At 49.5% G+C, this 18,231-nt stretch overlaps 1 protein-coding gene across 9 annotated transcripts in view; it reads right to left on the bottom strand.

The window, feature by feature from the left end:
* Nucleotides 1-18,231, bottom strand: part of CASZ1 (castor zinc finger 1) — a 310,573-nt gene that overhangs the window by 54,446 nt on the left and 237,896 nt on the right. For 8 of the 9 annotated variants that reach the window (XM_033156194.1, XM_033156198.1, XM_033156199.1 and 5 more), the window contains 3 exons: nucleotides 17,521-18,117; nucleotides 4,297-5,146; nucleotides 497-565 (listed from right to left, as the gene is read on the bottom strand). In XM_033156194.1, coding sequence (XP_033012085.1) covers nucleotides 497-565; nucleotides 4,297-5,146; nucleotides 17,521-18,117 — 1,516 coding nt within the window. The remainder of the gene's footprint in view (nucleotides 1-496; nucleotides 566-4,296; nucleotides 5,147-17,520; nucleotides 18,118-18,231) is intronic. The other variant, XM_033156196.1, reaches the window with a different exon arrangement.

Here is an 18,231-nt window from a genome sequence, read left to right as displayed (position 1 = left end):
GGAACATAGGAAGCTGTCTTACACTGAGCCAGGCCATTTGTCAATCTAGCTCCATGCTGTTTACACTGATCGGCGGTGACTCTCTAGGGTTTGAGCCAGGGGACATCCCCAGCCTTAGCCGGAGATGCTACAGACGGAGCTTGGGACCTTCTGCATGCAAAGCGTGTGCTCTAACCATTGAGCTATGGCTTCATCCCTAAACAGAGTGAAGGTCCAAGCCTCGGGAGGCCAATATGGCTGATTTTTCTACTCTAAGAATCGGGGAGAGGCTTTGTAAAGGGTGAGGTTTCAGCAGGAAAGTTGGTGGTGGGGAAGTCAGTGTGGATGTCAGAGAGAAATGGAAAGACTCAGTTCCCGCAACTGGCTTTTTGCATTTCGCCCAGACAGACAGACAGAGACCCCCCACCCCTCGCCCCTGCCCAGTTCTCTGTCCCACAGCCCCTCCGTACCGCTCCCGAGAAAAACCCAAGGTTGGGGGCGGGAAAAATCAGCCTACCTGGCAATATATTTCTGGTAAATATTTACATCTTCGGTGACAGCTGGTTTGTCAGTGGTTAATCCGTTCCTAATGAGAAACACACAGAGGGCAGAGATGGTTAGCGCAAGGTGGTGTCAGGACACACTCCAAGCCCCCTCTCTCTCTCTCGTGGAACACCTAACATCCAAGGACAATGGCATGCCTGGGAGAGAGGCACGTGTGTGTCTCGTACTTCCTGGCTGCTGTTAAGGAGAGATGCCTGCACTCACTTTAGCACCAGTTCGTTATTTATTTTCCCATAAGCCCCCTCTTTCAAAAAGATGGCCTTCTCTTTTCTGGAATGGATGAATGTATGGAAAGTCTGGCTCACAAATAACATGTGTGACGCCTATATATTTTTGCAACACAGGGCATGTTTGTTCACTTGCTGAACAAATCACTGGTGAGCCCCTGAAGTTTTTTGGATGGAAGGATCGGGAGCCAAAGCACCGAACTTAGGCATCAATCCCAGGAGAATGTGCACCATCTTTAAAAAACTGTTGCTCAGGGGTTAGGAACAGAGGAAGCAGCCTTAGAAAAGATCAGACTGCATTTGTCCACCTAGACCAGGGGTCGGCAAGCTAAGGTCTGAGGGCTGGATCAGGCCCAATTGCCTTCAGGATCCGGCCCGTGGACTGTCCGTGGATCGGCAAGGGGATTCTGTTTGGGCTGCGCCATTTCCCCCTGGCGCCATTTCATCCCCACACACACACACACACCGCAGCGGCGCCGCCTCCTCCCTCCCTCCTCCTGGCATCTCCCCGCCCTGCCTAGAGTAGGAAGGGGGCTGGGCTGAGCTGTCTGAGCACCATTTTAAGCAGCCCCTCTCTGGAGCCAGCCCTTTCACGCCGCTCATCTCCCCTCCACCGCTGCCAGTGCCCTGGTGCTCCTGTGGGCCAGAGAGCGGAATGGACAAGCTTGCTCTGCCTACCCACGAGAAGCAGCAGCAGCAGCGGCGGTTGCGGCAGCAGCCTCAGGGAAGGTAAGCGCAGTAGCTGGGGGTGGGGGTGGGGGTGGGGAGGGGGACTACTTGCCTCCCTCGCCTCTTCTTCCAGCTCCCCCCACCCGGTGCCGCTTCTCTGGCCTGCCACAAGGTCTGAAGGACAGCAAACTGGCCCGCGGCTAAATTTTTTTGCCAACCCCTGACTTAGACCTTATACTCTTGACTAACAGCAGATCTCCAGGGCCTCAACACCTTTTAAAACTGGGGTCTTGAGTTACTGTCCCCCTGGCTAAACAGTTCTGCTTCTTGCCCCTTGGACCTCCTATTTTGTGGAATGCAGGCAGCAGCCATGCCTGCCTTGGGACTCTGGCAGCCACTGTGTGCAGCAGATGAGTGAGGCAGGTGAAAACACCTGGGGGGGAACAGGTAGTGTGTGTGTCATAATGTCTCCACTCTGCCACTCTTAGAAGGTAACCCCCTTTGAACTGTGGGGCTCCTGCTACACAATACAACCCACCCAACTTTGAGCCTGCTCAGGTAGGCCGCCCAATGGGCAGAAGGAAAAGCCACACGTCTCTTCTACATGTGAGGTAGAAAAGAAAAAAAGGAAAGAGCTGCCTGCTTCTCACACCAGAGTGACATGCCCTCAGCTTCCCAAAGCTCTCAAGAGGACGGTCACACAAATCCACAGCACACAGAGGGAACTGCACCAGACGCTCAGCATAAAACCTTTGCGGCTTCTCTTGCCGCCCCATCCACCACCTGCACCGCCTCCCATCCCAAGGAAGTCTTGCGGGCAGAGCAGAGAGCGCACTTGAGGTTCATCATCCAACCACGAGGGAAAGAGAGAGTGCGAGAGGACGAAAGGCAGGAAGGAAACAGAGCTGGGATTGTGATTAAGAGCAAAAAAAGGAAAGGGGGATGGGGAGCCAAACGTGCTGCAAGTTGGCAGCCAAACACCTGGCTGTCCTTGATGAACTCTGGGCTGATTGGCATGATTAAAAAGGAACACACCTCAAGGTGTCTCACAGCTGGCTGCGCAGTGAAGTGGCCACCTGATTGGCCTGGCAGACAACCAAGTGGATCCCCTGCCTGAAAAGAGGGTGCGAGATAAAACCCGAAAGGGCCATGCAATGGGGCCGGCCGGCTGCCTCACTGAGCAGGTGACAGCAGTGGGTTCTCTTTGAATCCCTCCTGGCCATCTGATTTTAAAACGTCACATATTTTTCTTCTTCTCTTTCCAGCCCCTTTGGCTGGCCCTTCCCAAACTCCATACCACCAATTCTGGGCCAGTGCAGAACATTAAGAGAAGCAGAAATAAACTATGTGCAGGAACGGGATCAGAATTGGAATAGTTACTCGTGCCCTAGCAGATACTTCCCTGCCATGGTCATGGGACAAAAGAGGTAAAATATCAGTCCTAAGCTAGGTGAGATCCCTAAAGACTGGAGTGCAACGTTCAGAATGCTTCATCCTTGTGGACAACGCCAGCTGGCAATGTGGGCAGCGCTCCGGGGTTTCAGGCGGAGAGACTTCTTTGCCCTTCACCTGCTCCCGGTTCCATTTATAAATAAAATGAAAACATGAGATTCTGACATCAGAGCTGGGACCTTCTGCAAGCAAAGCAGCTGCACTGTGTTTGGGTCTCTGCATTTGGCACACAGCAAGAAATCTGGGCAAGACCCAACTTACCCTACAAATTCACTCGACTCACATTGACCTTAAGGGACTGATCCACTGAAATGAAGTGGGATGAGCTTTCTTAGCTCTGCTAGAATCTAGTGATCCTGGGGAATCAGGCACTGACAACGGGGGCCACTCATAAGACAGTGATGGCTGGTGCATATTGGGATTGGTAGGGTAGGAGGCAGGGAGACCCACTGCAGGTGGAGCCAATGACAAGCAGAGACACCACCTGAACTGGTTGTGAGTAAGGAGGAAGGCAGGTGGGGATTGGCTGAGGATAGGCTGAGGTGGGGGGGGCAGTGGCCCATTCTCCCTCATGGACTAGACTCTGCTGCTCATAGGTAGCCAGCAGGGTTTTTTCTTCCTGTAAGAGGGTGGTGACCTCCTGATGCAGTTTGACTACAACTCCCATCAGCCTTGAAAACCAGCAAGACAAAATGGCCCATAAGTCGTAGCCCAGCAACAGCTGGCGGACACTACATTGCCCACCCTTCAGCCACCAGCTTATTCCAAGAGCAGTGCATACATTACATTGGGCAGGATTGGATCCACTTTCCTTGAGTGAATCCCAAGCTTGCTTTCAACAATGTGGTTAAACACTCTACCTGTCTCCTGCCCTGTACCCCAATCCGGTTTGTCTATGTCAGGCTTGGCCTCCCCTCAACCCACCACGATCTTGCAACATTTTGGCTGCCATCATGAAACTGGTTGCCTCATTGTGGCTGCTGGACTTCTCAAGCTGGTCCTCTCTTGAACTTTTTTGGATCAGTGTTAAAAGCTCCAAGTCATCTTATGTGAGATTTTTGTTGTTGTTCTTGTTGTTATGCCCAAGAAGACTCAAGACTGCAAGAGCTGGTTTCAGCTTTCACCTTGCAAAGGCCTGGGCCCTGCAAATATGATTGCCTTGGATTTCTGGGGCTGATATGGAGAGAGAGAGAGAGAGAACTCCAGAAATCTGAAAACCCACCAGGGCTCTAGGTAGTCTTGCTCAACGCTTGGCAGCTGGCTTCAGCCATCCCCTTGCACGCTAATCCAGAAGGCAAGCAGAGAGAGGCCTTCTGGAATGAGCTGCTGAATTTTCCTGTCCTGCCCTCTGAGGTGGAGATGAGATGAATGTGAGGTGGGGTGGGGTGGGAGGGGGAAGACTTACTTAACAGTGGAAACCGTTCCAGTTGTGATGGAGTCTGTCTTGGAAAACGTGGATTTCAGGTACTCTGGAGTGTTGAAGGGCAAAGACACCGGCTGCTCGGGTCCGGCCACCGGAGCGGTGCTGGGGGTGCTGGCGAGAGGGGCGGGGCCCAAGCTGGGTGCCGGTGCTTTGACCGGGGTCAGCTTCTGGATGTTCCTGACGTCGTACTTGGAGGGGCGCCCCACTTTGCCTGTCTTGAAGGCGATGGCCCCTCCCATGTCCGGGCTCCCTTCCCCCGGCTTGAAGAGGTGCAGGTACTTGACGTTCTCCAGGTCATACTTAGAGGCCTTCTTGTAGGTGTTGCCGTTCTGCGGCCGGAGGCTCTCACCCGTCTTCAGCTTCTGGATGAAGAAGTCATACTTGGAGGCCCGAGACATCAGCCCTTGGATCTGGGAACTGCTGGGGGAAGGCAGAGGCAAAATGGTGGCTTTCGTCTCCGGCAGGAGGGAGGTGTCGGGAGCAGGCAACCGGATCACTTGCCCCAGGGTGGTTGGGGCCTCCTTGCCAAGCTTGCTGGTCATCTCCTCGGTCTTAGCTGGGTGAATCGGCCACGGGACTTGCTCACCAGCCTTCAGCTTGCGAATGTACTCTTCGTACTTGGAGAGGCGGGCTCGCTTGCTCATGGCATCCTCACCAGATAGGGAGGTGGCCACGACAGCAGCAGCGGTGGCCTCTGAGGTAGCGGCGTTTAGCTTCTCAAAGCTGATCTTGCGAGCCAGCTCATCCCGCATGTTCTGGTCATCGTAGCCAAACATACCCAGGAACTCGTTCATGGTGGTGGCGGCGTAGTCCCGCAGAGACGAGGCCTCCCCTGGAGTAAGCGACAGAAAGAGAGAAGACACGTCACTCAAGGGGGTGGGTTTCCCCTTCCCCTCTGGTGCTGGTAGTGGAGGGGGGGCGAGGGGAGGGGAGGAGAAGGGGGGACGAAAGAGAGAACATGATCTACCGACATTTGGCTCACTTGTTCGGTTTTACGACTCTTAAATTAATTTGTTTTTTGAAAAAAAGTAATTAATACGGGGGTAAAATAAAAAGAGTTCATCAATGCCAGGAAAATCAATTTCCTAAATGTTCTAGCCGATGGCTTTTCAGTACATTAAACAAAGTTTCATAAATGTCTCTGCACTCTCGCCTTGGCCTAATATGAAGAAAAAGTAATTTTACTGGAAGTGAGGCCTCTGCCAATATGCCAAAGGCGTCACGAGCTCCCCTTCTCTATATATGTGGGTTGGTGGGGTGGCAGCAAGGGGAAGGCTATGCGGTAAAGGAGCAGGGCGGGAACAGAGAGTATAGTGGTTAGAGCATTGGACTAGGACCTAGGAGAGCAGGGTTCAAATCCCCACCCAGTTCTCAGAATGGTGAATGGGTCAGAGCAAGCAGAAAAATTGCCAGAGGGCCAAAGTTCTCCAGTTGTGCTAAGGGGGTCTGATCCAAGTCATGGCTGCAAAAGTTATATCAGGAACATGGTCCAAAACCATGCAGCCAATGTGGCATTTTAAAATTTTGGTTGGTGCTGTATTTTGCCTGCTCCCAGTGCTTCCTTTGCAGCAGCTGTGGCCTGAACTTTTACCATGCCTGACACCATATAGGACATCAAGCACAGTTAAATGTGGGGCATGGTTTGCCCCAAATGGCCTGGTTTAAGTACGGTACATAGGCTGGAGGTGCCCCACCACTGCCCTACAAGTAGATGCTGGTCTGGGTGGGGAGGGAGAGGGCTGCTTTGGAATTGGGGGAACCTGTAGTTTCTCAGCATGAGGGGTTTCAAAGAATGAGCCTATTCCAGGGCTCCGGAAACCTGCCCGTTTATTTTATGTTACTTTCTTCTTCTTCTTTTAGACTTTTATTCTGCCTTCTGGCCCAGAAATGGGCCCCTGAGGAGCCCTAGGAGGCAGTTTTGCTGGTCACTCAGAAGGACGGTGTGGAGGTCGCTTTATTTCTGTGCATAGGAGGAGATAAAGATTGCTCCAATGTGCCAGTGCGGCCTCATTCAAGCTTTGGGCTGACATGGCGGTTCCACCTCTTGGGCTGCCCCCCGTCTTTCCTCCCCCCCCCTTCCCACCAGCCACCTAACTTTCTCCCTATAGAGTGAAGATTTACTGTGGGCAAAGAGTCCTTCAACCCTCCCTCATCGCTTCCTCTCAACTCTCAGCAATGGCTTTTGCTCACCCTATAGGCGAGACAAAAGGAGAGGCCTAGGAGACGTGCCTTCAAGTTTTCCAGGCTCATGACCCCGTTTTAACCCAAAATGTACCTTCGGGGACCCATTTCCTAATCTTTCACTGTATATTTGCATGGTGGCAGTGCTCCTGTTGTGACGCACCTTGGATCATGTCATGAAATTAGTAATACTGCTAAAACTTTTATATGGTCTCCAAAGCATGCACCTTCCTAGAGCAAGGGCCATAGCTCAGAGACAGAGCACCTGCTTGGCATGCAGAAGGTCCCTGGTTTGATCCCCAATGGCATCTCCAGGTGCAGCTCGGAGGAAACATTGCCTGAAACGCTGCTGCCAGTCAGTGTGGGCAATACTGAGAAAGATGGACCAATGGTCTGGTTTCCTGTAAAGCTGCTTCCAGTGTCCCTAATCTCTTAAGGAAAGGGCCACAGTTCAGTTGGAGAGCACCTGCTTTGCATGCAGAAGGTCCCAGAATCATTTGCAGGCAGGTCTGGGAGAGACCCGTGTCTGAAATTCTGGAAAGCCACTGCCGATTGGCGTTGAAGGGCTAGTTACACCTTCTCTCCCCTATTGCTGCCATCTCCCAAAGACATCTCCCATGCTGGGTTTAGACCCGAAAATAAACCCAAGTCAGCAGAAGGCTTTTTAAAAGCCTAAATGATGCGTGGGAGGTTGAGGGAGAAGAGGGTGCCTGCAGAAAGCAGAGGACCCTCAGGTGACATCTCAGCTGCAGGCTGGCAATTATTTACTCCTGGGTCAAGACCACAAGCGAGCCATTGGTCTGGCTTGGAGTGGGGAGTGGAGGAAGAGAGAAATGGGCAAGGGAGGGCGCTGGGAGAGATGAGAGCAAGGCAATGAGATGGAGAGCCCTTCTATTGTTGACTGACCCCTTCTGCCTTAAGGGAGGCAAACAGACTTATTGAGAGGTGTAGGTATGATCTTAAAAAGCAAAGACATCACCTTGCCGACAAAGGTCCGTAGTTAAAGCTATGGTTTTCCCAGTAGTAATGTACGGAAGTGAGAGCTGGACCATAAAGAAGGCTGATCGCCGAAGAATTGATGCTTTTGAATTATGGTGCTGGAGGAGACTCTTGAGAGTCCCATGGACTGCAAGAAGATCAAACCTATCCATTCTCAAAGAAATCAGCCCTGAGTGCTCACTAGAAGGACAGATCCTGAAGTTGAGGCTCCAGTACTTTGGCCACCTCATGAGAAGAGAAGACTCCCTAGAAAAGACCCTGATGTTGGGAAAGATGGAGGGCACAAGCAGAAGGGGACGACAGAGGATGAGATGGGTGGACAGTGTTCTCGAAGCTACTAACATGAGTTTGGCCAAACTGCGGGAGGCAGTGAAGGATAGGCGTGCCTGGCGTGCTCTGGTCCATGGGGTCACGAAGAGTCGGACACGACTGAACGACTGAACAACAACAACAAGGAATGATGACTTTGGCCGTGGGGATCCACCTGCGCCACTGCCTCCCCAGCCACCCTGGTGCGCCATGAGCATCGCATTCCATGTCCGCCAGCCCGCAACATTAAAGGCTTCCTTCCTTGCCATTTCACTGCCTCTCCCTGGCGTAACACGAGAGCCCCGTCAAAAGCAGTTAATCCCGTACAATCCTGAATCTCCTAGGTCTAAGATTTCCCTGTTCCTGCTAAATCTGCCTCCCCCTCTTTTCTGCTTTTCATCTCTCTTCTGACCTGAAAAATGATCTCTCTCCCTCTCCCGCCTCTTTGACACCCGCGCCCGGCTCCGCTCAACTCCCGGGGCCTGATGCAGTGAAACCCCATCCAGGTCAGAATAAAAACCACACGGAGAGCAGAGAGGGAATCCAAAAGGGAAATTAAACTATTACCGGTTTTAACAGCTCCCTTGGAAGTTTGCAGTGGCAGGTGGGCAGGGGAAGAGAAAAGAACTTTCTCCTTCTCTCCTTCTCTCTCTCTGTACTCAATGATTATTTTTTATTTATGGCGGTGCCATTGCTCAAAAAAATCCTTTTTGCAAGGGGTCCCAATCAGAACATGCAAAGATCCACCACCTCAAAGGGTAACCCAGATGGAGGCTGGAAAAGTGGGGAGCAGGGGGGGGGCTCTTTTCTGCAGCACTGGAAATTTGAGAGCAAGTGCAAAGCACCTATTTCAAGCACATATGCCTCCTCCACAGAACCCTGGGACCTGCAGTTTGTTAAGGGTGCTTGGGATTTAGCCTCCGAGGGGCTAAAACATATTTCTCAGGAATCTTTTTTTTTTTTTTTTTTTTTTGAGGGAAGGGAAGAACATGTTTTAGATGTATGGTAGCCTTAACTTCTTCCCTGGGCTTTTGGGACTCTTGCTGGAATTTCTTGGGAGGGTCTTACTCTGTGCTCCTGTAGGAGGAGAGGGGGTCCAAATGGGGTCCCCCCTCCCTCTGATTTTGTTGCTGACCATTTGTGGGCATTCCCCAAAGAGCAGAGATCTGAAGGTGCTTGTGGCTGGCTCTGCTATCGCAAAAGGATCCCGAATTAGCAAAAGGAAAAAAAAGGAAAAGAAAAGAAAAAGGAAGCGTCCCGAAAGGGACTAAAAATAGCTCACAGCAACACTCTATATATGGAGGGGAAAGTAAAACACCCAAATGGAAGAGAAGGTCTGGACTTTGGGGGGGACGGGGAGGGTGTCCCAAACACAGCGCATCGTTTTCTATTCTAACCAGAAAAATTGGGCGGGATGGGGGGGTGAGTCTGGAGGGAGACCTTGCCCAAGCAGGGAGGGATTTGATAAAGCAGGTGGCATCATTGGGAGTTTGGGGCATAAGTTTTTCGGCATAGTCCTGAACCCAAGCGCTTGCTGGTCTTGTATGCATACATAGAACTCTGTGCAAGCAAAGAATATGTCTCTCCCCCCCCCCTGTGTTGCCCCATAAGAAAAATTCCAAAATACATAGCAGGGCAGTACCTTTATTAAGCCAGTCAATGCATCGCTGAATAGTGAGTCAGCTTTACAGAGTTCTCCAGAGCTCTTTAGCAAAGGAGGAGGGAGAAAAAAGCTGACTATGTGTTAAAGGTCACATCCACACCACACGACTTGCCCCCAAGGAACTGCAGTTCACCCACCACAGAGCTACAACCCCCAACTCCTGTTGCAAACTACAGTTCCCAGGATTCTTTGGGGAAAGTCATGTGCTGGATGGTGCGATGGTGACCAAAGTCTCCATTGGTATCAGTCCCAATAAATTTGGCCAGCCTTTGCCAACCAGGTGCCCTACAGCTCCTTTGGACTACCACTCAGCTGGGGCTGAAAGGAGTTGTCATTGAAAAACAGCTGGAAAACACTAGGTTGGCAAAGGCTAGATTAGATTCTCCAGTGCAGGTTTCAGGGTTCATGTGGAGATGCATAAGATCATGAGCATATCCAACTACCTGTGCCCCAAACTACCAGTGACCTGGTTGTTTAAAATATTAAAACCCAGCAGTTCTCTTAAATTTGCTACCAGCCTTAAGCAAAACAAGACTCAGCAAGGGCACCTGCCCTTTCCCTGGGGAACATCCCTTCGCAGTAAGACTTGGAGAACCTTGGCTACCAATCGCACCCAGGGCTTCTGAAAAAGCTCCCTTGTTGTGGAAAAGAAAAGAGAGGGGAGGGGAGGCTGGGGAAGGGAAGAACCCTGTCTTGCGTAAAGATGTTTTAGAACATTTCTATTATGCATCCATTCACATCCATTTAAAAACAGTTCGAAAACTAGAAAGGAACAACAACAACATGCTCCACATATAATGCAATATATATAGAGAACCTGGATGAACCACGAAAAAGCAGAGTGATGAAATCTGCATAATGGTCGGGCAGTGAGACAGAGGACAAGGCAAGCCTGTGTATGCAGATGGGACGAGAGGCTTCCCAGGTAACTATAGATCACGATCACACACACACACGGCTGGTGTTTTATTTGAGGACGTGTCCTGCAACCTGTTCTTGACACTATCTTAGTGCATGACTGGTGGGTGCCTCTTCAATGCTACTGCATTATGGCTGTCCAGAGGCAGCTATGGTGTAACAAAAGCAGGACACCACCACCACCGAGCATATCTGGTATGAAAAGTGACGAGATTTCAGCAGGAAGTTATAGCCTATGCACCAAAACAGTGTGAATGCCTCCAAAACTTTGCAGGCACAAAGGAGCGTTGAAAGCAGGGTTGTGTATGACAGCCCTAATAGCATCGTGAGCACGAACCATCATGAATGTGCAATGAAAAGTATGCCTGAAGGGGGCTCCAGGTAGGTGTGGAGTCAAAACAGAGAAGGAACATTTTCTGAACATATATTCTACCAGTATCTGACCCATTCCACCAGCAGAAGAGATGGGAAGCAGAGCTCACATCATGAGCTTTGCCAAAAGATCCTCCTACACCTGATTGATGCAAGCTGATTGATGCAAATACGAACAACTGTTTAAGAATTGGTCGCTGAATTTGATTCCCCGCCCCCTTTTCCCTCTTTGCCACTTTCCCCATGTGTGTTATGCTTTTCTTAGATTGTAAGCCTGTGTGGGCAGGGGACTGCCTTGTTTTAATTGACTGAACATTAGCCGCTCCAGAAACCTTTTTGGCTAAAGAAGGGGGACCAAATGCTCTCAATAAATAAATTGGCATCTCTTTCTTTATGGTCCTGCTTTCTGTGTCCAAGGGAGACTTTTTGTGTGTTGCGTAAACAGTTGGGGGTAGCTCACCGTGGAGCCTAAAAGTTCCAACTGAATGTCTGGTACGATTTAATAGTTGTATGTAACTTCTCCATAACCAAGGGAAGCTTAAAATGTAGTTCACAACAGCAGCAAAAGAAATAATGTTTCAACAGTCAGTGGAATCAAACCTCTGCTTTTATCTACTTGCAGAACTCCAGACACAAATTTCAACTGTGCACATCAGTTTCATAGTTTCTCTCTTACACTTACACACAAAGAGAGAGTTCGGGGTTACTATTCTCTCCCTAATTTTTCTCTGAAGAGCTGCTGCCAGCCAATGTAGACTATAGAGATGGGGGAGGAATTCAACTTTGTTTGCATCTGAACAGGAAGCTACCTAAACCTGCACTTCTCAAACCAAGCACAAATAGAAACCCAGCTATTCTTCAAATTTTGCATTTCTCTGAATTCTCCAACCTAATAACGGGCACAAAGATGCACATGCTAAGGAAAGGTGCGCATAAAGATGCATCTATTACTGAAAGCCCCATACAAAAATGCATTATACTGGGGGAAATGGCTTACAAAACTGCATACAAAAGTGTATTCAGAAGAAATCCATACTAAAATGCTGGCGAATTTTCATGAGGATTTTTTGTTTTTTTTTTTTTTAAAAAAAGCCAATCGCTGCGGAAAGGTGAACTGAATTTACGATTTGGAAAAGAAAGGGGGAAAAAAGACACCGGGAGATAACAAAATACACAGATTCATCCATTCCTAGAGTAGAGGCTCCTACCAAGCACCATGCCTGACCACTGGCCATGCTGGCTAGGGCTGATGGGAGTTGCAATCCAACAACCACATGGGGGAGGAACCTCCTTTGCACGCAGAAGGTCCCGGGTTCAATTCCTGGCATCTCCACAGGAAGGGCCACATCTGAAATCTCAGAGAGCTTTCAGCCAGGGTAGACAACACTTAGCTAGATGGACCAATGGCCTGACTCAGCCTAAGGCAGCTTCCAGGGTTGCAAACATCTGGGATGCACCATGCCAGCTGCCCCTTGGGTAGCTACTTAAAACTAGGGTATGGAAAGCTGTGTATATCTCTCTCTCCGGAATTGGGGGTTTGAAGCTGCAAGATGCTGAAGCAAAATCGGCTCAGCCCTGAATGCTGCCTAGATGGGAGGCCCCATGGAAACCATGCACCAGCTGCTCTGAGTAACGTGGAAGGTGGGCAGGGTGGAGCAAAACAAGGAACTAAACTGCACACAGAAACACAGGCCAAACTGGGAGCGAGGATTTGCCCAGCTGCTTCGCACAGCATTGCCTGCTATTATCGTCAAAACAGCAGGCGGACTTTGCCAGGTCAGGCCAAAGGTCTGTAGGATCCAGCAGCCTGCCTGCTGCAGATGCCCTCACCGCCAAGGAGATCTGCGGCGGAAGCCACCTGCTGCTATGTGTCCCCTGGTGCCTGGTACTCAGCACCTCTGCATACGAAGGATCCATATTTGGCTCTCATAGCTGAGTGCTGTTGATCAGCTGATCCGCCGTGAATTTCCCTCCCTGCTTGCTCACCTAGAAGGTGGCACACAATCTGGGTGGGAACCTTTGTCAACCCAGGCTTTGGAAAAGGTGCCATGTGGTGGGAAATGACCCTGCCAGATGGTGCTGTTTAACTCCCTGTGGGCTGGCAGGCTCGGCTATGCGTTCCCAGAAGTATTCCCCGTTCCCGTTAACTGTGTATTATTTTGGGTGCCTCTGCAAACAGGAAAGGCAACCAAAGAAGCTGGACTGGGGAGGGGTGGCGGGGGAAAATTAAAACAAACTTAAGCACCGAGTCCGGGCTCAATCACCTTGTGCTGGCGACAGACAAGGGCTTTTCCTATCAAAGGAAACTGAAGGTCACACTTTTCCTCATTGATCTTGCAATGTTTGTTAATTACTCTGTCACTGATGTGGCGAAGGATAATTAAACAGCTCTGTTTATATCTTATATGCATAATTATGCGCGTTGCCACTGAACTCGCGAAGGCTGGAGAAGAGGGAAGGGACAGATGAACAGAGATGAGTTTCGGTTGCGTTATTAAGGGGGAGCGCGGGGTGGGGTGGGGGGAGCTGGGGCCCACATGCACAAAAGGGAGAAACTTTGATGGATTGGCGAGATCAGGGGGGCTTGTCGAGATGTGGGAAAGAGGGCAAAGTGTCGAGCAAAGTTATTAAACCTGAATGGGAGTTTAGACTTCATTTGAAGATGCCCTTCTCTCTCTCTCTCTCTCTCTCTCTCTCTCTCTCTCTCTCTCTCTCTCTCATATTCTCTATTTCTTTTTTGGGGGTTGCAGTAGTTCTGGTAACTCAATCTCCCTGTGTTTGAAGCTAGCTTTTTTACACATCCACTTCTTTGGGAAAGCTTTCCCATTGTTCCCTATAAATGGTCACCTCTTATCTTTTTGCCACCAATGGGGTGGAGGTGGGGTTTGGAGCCCCATATTTAGTCTCTGCCTTCCTGCCAGCCACCCCTGTTCGATTTCAGAATCTTCCCAGAACAAAAGCTCCTATAGCATGACTGTTTAAAGTTCTCCATAAACCTCTCTGGCCCTCGTTGTGTCCTGGTTCAAACACTGTGCTCTCAGCTGGAGGGCGGTGGGAATCTGTGGCTCTGTGCGGTTGTGGTGATGTTTAAAGTCACTTCCTGCACTGGGTTTAATTGGATTGTATGGAACTGGCCGACAACAGCACCCATAATTCTGTGGGGCCCAGCCAAGCAGGACTGGGTAATCTGCTGTCAGTCTGGTTCATTTGCATGGTCATAACGAAATCTTAATTTCTTTTTTTGCTCCCCTTGCTTTGCATACATTCACCAACAATTGTTCCCCTTCCAGCCCTACATGAAAGACCACCTCCATCCCTACAGACCCTCTCTGCTGTTAAGGCTGGAAAAGGGGTTCCTTTTGGCAGTTCCTCAAAACTGGGGGTGGTTGGGGGGGCTGGGAGGTGGAGGGCTTTCTTTGTGGCAGAGCAACCCCTAAACTGTGGAACTCCCTCCCCACGAAAAAACGTCTGTCATCTTGGGCTGCATACACTTCCTACATTTAAAGCACACGACTTCTCCCAAAGGATCCTGGGAGTTGTAGTTTACCCTCCTCCCACAGAGCTGCAATTCACAACATCTTAAACCAACTACAGTTCCCAGGATTCTTTAGAGAAAGACATATACTTTTAAATGCATGGTGTGTATACAGCCTCTCCTGCACAGCTGAAGACACCCCTCTTTACGCTGTTAAGATATTCTGTTTTGCTGAATTTATACTGTTCTGTTCTGGCTGGAAGAGTTTGGCTTGCTTTTATAGTTGTAACTATTTCATCTGCATTTTTATATGTGTATATATAAACCACATATTATATTGTTGGAACCTGCCCCCGGGAACTTACGATGAAAGACGGGTAAGAAATCTTAAAAATAAATAAAATAATGTAATTAATTTCAGTTGGGTCTGCTCTAAGTAAGACTTAGGCGGACACAACCCCATCTCCTCACAGTTGCCGGTTAAGGTACTTTTGCACACACAAACACCTCTCCCTCTCCCTTGTTAAACTGCGTCCTTTTACCTTTCCCACTTTATCTAGATTGCAAAGACTCTGGGCAGAGAGCATAGTGAGTTCAGATAACAACCACCAGAGTTTGAATAATGGGGCATTTTGCCAGCTCTCCAGGAAGCGAGTGGAACTTTCCCTACTATGGGTGAGGTCTGCAGAGAGGTTTCTCCCCGCCCCGCTTCCCCCCAAAGCAATAAATTCTTGCTTTCTTAACGAAAAAGTAAAGAAAGTCAAGGAAGGTGGGGCTGAGGAAGAGAGAATGCACGCAGGCTGAAAGAAAGAGTGAAAAGGAATAACCCCCCAGCAGAACAATGGCCAATTATTGCATTAGGATCAGCAGAGGGGGACTTTTTGGTAGTCCCACCGTCCTAAAAAGTTTGGGGTTTGGGGTGGGATGGCCTCAAAGAAAAAAAGGCATTCTCCAAGGAAGCTGCTAGGCTCTCTACCTTCATTATAATGTATAATTTCCACCGTACACTGAGGACACACCTCTTGACACCTGAAATATATACAGTGGTACCTCAGTTTACGAACTTAATCCGTTCTGGAAGTCCGCTCTTAAACCGAAACCATTCTTAAACTGAGGCGCGCTTTCCCTAATGAGGCCTCCCACCACCGGTGCCCTTCCACCGTTCGGTTTCCGTTTGTAGACTGAGGTAAAGTTCGCAAACCGGGACACTGCTTCCGGTTTCGCGGAGTTCATAAACCGAATAGTTCGTAAGCAGGGCTGTTCTTAAACCGAGGTACCACTGTATGTATTTTCAAGACACACACTATTGCTACAATAGTAATTTGTTTTAAACTAACTTTAATGCTGAAATTGTTGAGACCTGGCCCGTGACCTAGTGGGGGAAGGGCAGGTAACAAACTGACAGTGATTATGATGGTTTAAGATTTGTTTGTGGATTTTATGGAATTGCAAACCATAACGTAACTCCCCTCCTTTCCCCCTCATTCCATACATAATAGCCAAAAGCACACATTCCCCGGAGATGTAAGCCAGTGTTTTTCAACCACTGTTCCGTGGCACACTAGTGTGCCGCGAGATGTTGCCTGGTGTGCCGTGGGGAAAATTGTGTTTATTTGATTCCTATTCAAGAGAATTACTTTATATATAGTCAATATATGCACAGAGTTAAGTTTTTTAACATTTTCTAATGGTGGTGTGCCTCGTGATTTTTTTCATAAAACAAGTGTGCCCTTGCCCAAAAAAGGTTGAAAAACACTGATGTAAGCAAGCCATGTTAAGCGGTAATAACAGTAACAATAGCAATGGTAATATTGTAAACCGCCTTGGGAAGGTAGTTTTGTCCTGGAAAGAGGTTGAAAAAAGCACACGCATAAGGTAGATAGATAAATAAAAAACAACAAGGAAGGCAACAATTTTTTAAAAAAGGAAGGGAAATTAAACTCGCCGCAAAACAGCTCCCAGGGTAGGAAGAGCTGGGAAAAGAGAGAAGTCTTGTTTCTGCTAATGTGTCCGCCAGGCAGGTCTGAGCGGTGGCAGGCAGAGGTGTCACAGAAGGAGCTGCTGCTGTTTTGTCGCTGAGCCAGTGGCGGCCAAAATTCCTCTAGAGGGGAAGGCCGAGGGAAAGAAACCGCCTCTCTCTTCTGCCAGCACATCTCCCTGCTCAGCTGAGCTCTGTGTTCCATGTCCCTGTCTTAATTCCTTTCTCTCCCCTTCGAGGGAAGAGGGGAAGCAATTGTGGGGGGTGGGCTGGAAGGGGGAGACGGAGGGCCTGGCGGCTGTGTCAGAGTGGCCAAGGGCCCACTCAGACACACACCTGTGCGAGCACACATGAGCACAAGCACTAAGTCAGCACTCTTCCCATGGTATGTGCCGTAACAATGTTCTGCGAAGCTGGTTGAGCACACCTGCAGCGCACGCCCAGACAATAAAGCAGAAAGGAGGAAGAGGAAATATTCTGATTTTCTTCAGGTCTGGCGATGGTGCTGAAGCTGCAGTTGTATGTTGTTATCGATGGCGTTCCATTTAACTCACCATTTTATACTTGTATGGCATTAGATGGCTAGGTACAAACTTGCACTCACTTATTTGGGACTAGGGACAGTTAGCACTTGACGGGGCTTAATTTCAAGTGGGCATATATAGAGTTGCACTGTAAAACTGAGTAGTTGCAATTAATATTTTAAATAAGTTGAAATAATACTTATTGTTATTTTAGCCTACTAAATTATATATATTAATACGCATATATATGTATGGGGATTGTCCTCATTTATTATAAATGTTCAAGGTACCATTGATTGTTCTAAGTGGCTACTACAATAGATTAGTCACATTTCAAAATCCCTTTTTAAAATAGATCTAATTGCATTTTGCTTTTAAATGGAGTGTTGGGGCTAGCCCACAATGTGGGGGTTCAGGGACTGCCTAGGCGTCCTCTGAAACAGGGAATATGCTGCTCATTGTTGAAGGGGATAAAAAGCTACCTAGGTCAGCCCCTCATGCCATCCCACCCACCTGAGTCCAGAACACAGAATGCTGTGTGCAGAGAGCAGGTGATCTGCAAGAGGGACTTACAGAGCAATACCTCTAGGCAAGTCGTGTAAGTAAGCCAAGCTGCACGCAACAGGAAATGCTCCCCCCCCCCCAAAAGAAGAGCCAACTACCTAGTAACAGTTGGGTAGAAATTTGTTAGGATGATCAAACAGACCCCGGATCCATCCAGCAAATGTACCGGTTTTTCAATGCCCAAGAAAGAACATAACAGAGATGCCAGCCTGGGCAGCCTTACCTGAGGCAGCTCCTCCACCTAGCTTGGAGACCACCTCACTGCTGGGACCCCGGAAGCTTTCGTCCTTTGAGGGAGGCCCATCTGAATCCCGTTCATCCAGGAAACTGCTCCCATCTTGGGGTCCCCTCAGCGGCTCGGCCTCGTCCACGTTGTCCTCTTCATCACTGCACCCCTTGGGCTGCACCATATACACGCCTTCAGGGGGCACCTCGGCACCCTCGGAGCCCCTTGGTTCCTTGCTCTCGATGCGCCCCAGCAAGGAGTCTTCGCTGTACTCCCCGTTGACCCACTTTTCGATCACCTCCCTCCGCTTGTCCTCCTCAATCTTCTGCACGCGGTCGACCCCCTCGGGGAACTCTGGGCCCAGCTCCTTGGCCCCAGGCTGGGCGATGTCCTTTGCGGTGGTGAGGGTGCCCCCACCAGCGCTCTCCCGACCCAGGGGAGGCTTGTCGGCATGCGCCCGCTCTGGTCCCTTGTGGTCAACAACGACCTGGCGGCTGAGCTTAGCACAGATTGCGTTCAGCTTCAAGCCACCTTTGCGCTTGGCAGCCATCTTGGGGTTACCTGAGGTTCTGTCAGTGCATATAGTTCTTTCAGCTGGAGGGAAGAAACAAAAAGAGAGAGAGAGAAAGCGAGACAGTTAGGGGGTGGGGTAGTCTCCAATGTATCCAAAGCAAGTTTGAATACCGTTCAAATAACTGAAAGAAGAAT

This window comes from Lacerta agilis, chromosome 8 (genome assembly GCF_009819535.1).
Source record: "Lacerta agilis isolate rLacAgi1 chromosome 8, rLacAgi1.pri, whole genome shotgun sequence".
NCBI lineage: Eukaryota > Metazoa > Chordata > Lepidosauria > Squamata > Lacertidae > Lacerta > Lacerta agilis.
This window is presented reverse-complemented; position numbering and strand designations above follow the sequence as displayed.